Below are 5,883 nucleotides of genomic sequence, written 5' to 3' on the forward strand. Positions count from 1 at the left end.
CAATTATTTGAATGCACAATATTTATTAGAAACAAATTTTAGATTTTAACATTGTGGTTACCTTTAATACATTTGTGAACAAATACTGGCCATAACACATTTTGAATACATCCAAGACTCAGAAAGATCATAAGTTATGTTCTGAGTCTCTACTGACCCATTTGGTCAAAACGGCCTTGTTTTGCAAGAAAGGGGGGAACGGGTAGGGTTGGAGAAAAGGCAGGGAGATTGGAGGAGAATCAAAACCCAGAAGCATCGGCCCAGAGGAGTCTGGGGAAGATTATGCTCTCATGACCTCAGCAGGACCTAGCTTACAGAGACACAAGAGTGTCTAGTGGATGAAACCTCAGTTGGCAACACAGGAATTAGCAGTGTCCAAAGACACTCCAGAGTCTGGCAGGAAGAACAAACTATGGCGAACATGATAAAGAACATGGACTCAACGCATCAGTGGCAACATCACTGGCCTCTGAAGACCAGTAACTTGCAGGCTGGCCCAAAGCTCTGATGTAAATGTGGTGGGTCTCAAGGAGCCTCCACACACAAGAGCAGTAGGTTACAACATTATCCCCTGGGCTTAGGGGAAAAGGGCACAACTGTACCCAGAAGCCTCCGCAGGTTGCTGGAGCCCAGGGCTCAGTGGTACAGGGTTGTCCACTGAGGGTTCATCCACAGGACCGGGCAGAGCCTCAGGGTACTGGGCTGTGTGCGTTGTTCCCACCGAGAGACGCCTCTTGGCCCGGGCCTGGATGCTGGGCCCCCGGGCCCCTTGTTCCCGAGGACGACGACCAGGACCACATCTGCCCATTGAGGGATGAACATCTCGGGCAGAGGGAATCGGGGTCGGTGGTCGGGTGGGGCCAGGCTCCTGGGAAGTGCAGGCGGGGACAAGCCCAGACTGGGCATCAGAGGAAGAACTCTGGGCCGGCAAGGGGCGTGGGGAGGCCAGGCACATTGGGGTGCGACGGCCAGTCCCACCACTAGCGGCCACAGGCCGAGGGGTGCGCGTGGCCCGGCGCGGGGGGAGGTGCCTCAGGCCCAGCTGGGCTCTCCGGGGAGCTTGGGCCTCCCTCCAGGCGCTGAGCTCCCCCTTGTCTGGCGAGGTGGGCTCCGTGTGGTCCACAACAGCCCGGTCCTGCCCGCGCTTCCACAGCTCATAGCGCTCAGGCTGCAGGATGCGCACGAAGGCGTCCATGGAGAAGGTGACCCTGGCCTCCCCGCAGCTGCACTGAGACGCCACTTTGCCATAGTCGATCCATCGCGGGGTGGCGAAGTTGATGGCTTCTGCGCAGTTGAAGCCGTGGTTGAAGCCAGAGTGGTAGCCGTAGGGAAACGTCACCATGAACTCGCCAGCCTCCTGAGTGATCCGATTGAAGGGGATCCCGTTGTCCTTGAGGACCGTGGGCGAGATGAGAGCCACCTTGTGCCGCAGGAAGGCGTCACAGGCGCGGGCACTGCCCGGGAACAGCTCGGTGGCCAGGCGCTCCAGGCGCCGGCCGTGCTCCGGGGGCACCGCGTACCAGGTTTTGGGCTCCCCGAAGTGCAGGTAGTTGATGCTGTAAAGGTCCATGTCCTCCGTGTGCCAGGCGAAGGTGGTCTTCCACATGCCAAAGTACAGGTAGGGCGTGTTGACGCCCTCGATGACCACGCCGCACTCCTGCTCCAGCAGGTCCTGGATGGTTCCCAGGTGGCCAAGGTTCCACTGTTGAGTGCTTTCCGCAAACAAGGAGCCGCTGATGTCAGCGCCATAAATCGGAGAATCGTACAGGCGGGTTTTCCAATACTTTCGCTCCAAATCCTCAAAATCCGAGTGTGGCGGAGTCCGATACTTTCCGCTGTTTGCCACTTGGCGATACTCCGCCACTGTCATGGCTTTCTTCTTTTTATGGTATTGAGTAAACACACCTGCCCGCCCAGAGACCACCTGCTGGAGGGGAGTTGCTATTAAGATGTCACTGATATCATCATAGGTCTGCCTGGCTTTCCATTCCTTGGGGGGAATCACCTTGGCCAGGCCTGCGCGGTGTGCGCCTTCGGATTCCATGTATGCAATGTATTTATCAAAGTCATTAAATTCTTCTTTGGTTGGATGAAATATCATTATGGTACAATTTGGGTTCTGAGCAAAGGTGGCCTTAGACTTCATGGTTTTCATTAATAAGCACCAAAGCCCAAACTTTTTAGATATCTTCTGGATATTCGAGGATGCTGGAAAATGCTACTTTTTCAAAAATGAATTTGAGTGTCTGTGTCAGCTGGAAACACCGGTGGACTATTATTACTATGCAAATTAAAGGATAATGTTTGTTAGGCTTGCTGATTCATCAGCGAACAGCACTTGTGGTAGAATATTTGCCCAGAAATGAGGGTGGCTGTGCCTGCAATTCTGTGATGCTCCTCTGTTGGCACCTGGTTCTGTCCTCTTGAGGTTTGTTGAATCACTCAGTCTTGGGTGGGTATCCTAAAGGTAGTGTCTTCAGGGCAGTGTTTAGACAAAGCCTAAAAGAAAAAATACAAAAATTTTGAAAGTTAATGTAGGAAAAGTATTAGAGAGTTACAGATAAAATACCACCATGGAACATTATTGAACGCTCAAAGAATGGCTAAAAATTTTTTTAAGTTTATTTATTTATTTTGATGGGGGGAGTGGGAGGGGCAAAGAGAGAGGGAGAGAGAGAATCCCAAGCAGGCTCCACTCTGTCCGAGCAGAGCCAGACACGGGGCTTGATCCCACGAACTGTGAGATCATGACCTGAGCTGAAATCAACAGTCAGATGCTTAACCAACTGAGCCACCCAGGCACCCAAAGGGCTAAAATTTTATTTTATTTTTATTTATTTATTTTTATTTTTTTATATAACTTATTGTCAAGTTAGCTGACATACAGTGCATACGGTGTGCTCTTGGGAGTAGATTCCCACGATTCATCACTTACATAAAACACCCAGTACTCATCCCAATGAGTGCTCTCCTCAATGCCCATCACCCATTTTTCCCATACCCCCACCCCCACCCTTTTCACCCTGTTTGTTTTCTGTATTAAAGTCTCTTATGGTTTTCTTCCCTCTTTATAACTATATATCTTTTTTCTTTCCCTTCCCCCAGTCTTCTGTTAAGTTTCTCAACTTCCACATAGGAGTGAAAACATGATATCTGTCTTTCTCTGACTGACTTATTTCACTTAGCAGAATACAATCCAGTTCCTTTCATGTTGTTGCAAATGGCAAGATTTCATTCTTTTTCGTTGCTGAGTAGTATTCCATTATATATATATATACCACATAAAAGGCTAAAATTTTATAAGATGATAAAACAAGAGGTGGTGTGGATGTGGAACAATGGGAATTGTCATACTCTAATAAAGATAATGGAAATCATTACACTCACCTTGGAAAACTATTTGGATAGTATGTACTAATAAAACTGAGCATATGCATGTGTAAAATTGAACACATACATGTGCATACATGTGGAAACATGCCTAGGTAACATGCATGACTCTGCACTAAAAGGTACCTCTGAGAATGTTCATAACAAAATTACTTCTAGTAGCCAAATACTGGAAACAACCTAAATACCCATCAACTGTGAATGGATGAACATTATGGTATATTCATACAGTCGAATATAATATAGAATGACGATAAACAAAACCACATAGAAACATAAAAAATAATTTTATAAACATCATACTGAGCAACATAATCCATGATTCCATTTTTATAAAGATAAAAATGAGGGGCACCTGGGTGGCTCAGTTGGTTAACCATCCAACTCTTGGTTTCAGCTCAGGTCATGATCGCACAGTTCATGAGTTTGAGCCCCACATCAGACTCTGTGCTGTCAGTGTGGAGCCTGCTTGCGATTCTCTTTCTCCCTCTCTCTCTGGCCCTCCCCCACTTGCTCTCTCTCTTTCTTTCTCAAAACAAATAAAAAAACTTAAAGAAAAGATAAAAATGAGGCAAAGTTAGCTATATTAGATGTCAGAGTAGTAGTTACCTTTGAGAAAGAGAGAGATTGTGAGTGGGGCATAAGGAAACCTCTGAAGAAATATTCTTAACCTAGGGCTGGTTACATAGCCATCAGAAGAGCTAATTGTGATAATTCATCAAGCTATGATGATTTTCACAAATTTCCATGTTTATCAAAAAATAGACTTTAAGTGCAGCTCAGCCATAATGGGGGGGTGCATGCAGCCCACATAGTATACATCTCTGAAGTGCTTGGTTCTGGTGAACAGGGAGCATTGTGCTGTAAGGCACCTAAGGACCTCTTCTTCATAGAGCCTCAACTTTCCAAGATCAGGAGACATAGCTGACTTTCCTAATACATAGAAACAGACACTGAGAGCTTGACAAAATAAGAAGACAGAGGAATATGTTCAAAAAAAGAACAGGACAAAACCATAGCAAGAGAACTAAATAAAACTGAGATAAGCAATATGCCTGATAAAAATTCAAAGTAATGGTCATAAACATACTTATGGACTCAGTAAAACCTTAAACAAAGAGAGAAAATATAAAAAAGAACCAATCTGAGATAAAGAACTCAATAACTGAAATAAAAAATACACTGGAAGAAATCGATAGCAGATTAGAGGAGGTGGAAGAACAGACTAGCACTTGGAAGACAGGGTAATGGTAAGCAATCAAGTTGAATAGAAAAAAGAAAACAAGCATAATAAAACATGAGAATCAGTTAAGGAAACTTGGTGACATCCTCAAAGGTAATAACATTTGCATTATGGGGATCTCAGAAAAAGAGAGAGAGAGAATGGGGCAGAAAATTAATTTGAATAAGTGAAAACATCCCTAATCTGGGGAAGGGAACAGACACGTAGATCCAGGAAGCACGGAGAGTCCCCAACAAAATTAACCCAAAGAGGTCCACACCAAGACACATAATAATTAAAATGGCAAAATGTAGTGATAAAGAGAGAACTCTAAAAGCAGCCAGAGTAAAGAGTTACCTACAAGGAAAACCCCATAAGGCTATCAGCTAATTTTTCAGCAGAAACTTTGCAGGCCAGAAGACAGCGGCAAGATATATTCAAAGTACTGAAAGAAGGAAACCTGCAACTAAGAATACTCTACTCAGCTTTATTATCATTCAGAATAAAAGGAGAGACAAAGAGTTTCCCAGACAAACAAAAGTTAGAGGGCTCATCACCACTAAAGCAGCCTTATGAGAAACATTAAAGGGAATTCTTTGAGTGGAAAGAAAATGCCATAATCAGGAATAAGAAAATTATGAAAGGAAAAATTTTCATAGGCAAATGCAAACATATAATAAAGTAGTAGATTAATCATTTATAAAACCATAGTGGAGGCTAAACCACAAAAGCAGTAAAATCAACAAAATCTATACAAATCAGTCAAGGGATTCACAAAATAAAAGGATATAAAGTATGACATCTTATACATAAAACATGGGGTGGGGGAACAAAAATTTTATAATGAGTTCAAACATAAATGACCTGATATAGACTGCTATATGCATAAGATGTTACATCTGAACCTAATGGTAACCAAAAATCAAAACCTGTAATAGATACAAAAAAAATAAAGAGAAAGGAAACCAATCACATCAAGCCATCAAACCACAAGGGAACAGAACAAGGAAAGAAGGAACAGAGAAGAACTACAAAAACAAACGTAAAATAAGTAGCAAAATGGCAATAAGTACATAACTATCATAATTACTTTAAATGTAAATGAACTGAATGCTCTAATTAAAAAACATAGGGTGACTAAATGGATAAAAAAGCAAGACCCATCTATATGCTGCTACAAGAGACTCACTTCAGATCTAGACACATGAAGATTGAAACTGAAGGGATGGAAAAACATTTACCATGCAAATGGAAGTGGAAAGAAAGCTGTG

The 5,883-nt window shown here is 43.7% G+C and overlaps 1 protein-coding gene across 1 annotated transcript; it reads right to left on the minus strand.

Moving 5' to 3' along the window:
• Positions 1 to 577: 577 nt before the first annotated feature.
• Positions 578 to 2,155, minus strand: LOC124506196 (lysine-specific demethylase 4D-like). The gene has a single exon (XM_047072212.1). The coding sequence runs from the start codon at positions 2,153 to 2,155 to the stop codon at positions 578 to 580; it is 1,578 nt and encodes a 525-aa protein (XP_046928168.1).
• Between the last annotated feature and the right edge of the window lie 3,728 nt (positions 2,156 to 5,883).

This window comes from Lynx rufus, unplaced genomic scaffold (assembly GCF_022079265.1).
Source record: "Lynx rufus isolate CCGP_SWC_20201006 ecotype Redwood Valley unplaced genomic scaffold, mLynRuf1.p SCAF_9, whole genome shotgun sequence".
Taxonomy (NCBI): Eukaryota; Metazoa; Chordata; class Mammalia; order Carnivora; family Felidae; genus Lynx; species Lynx rufus.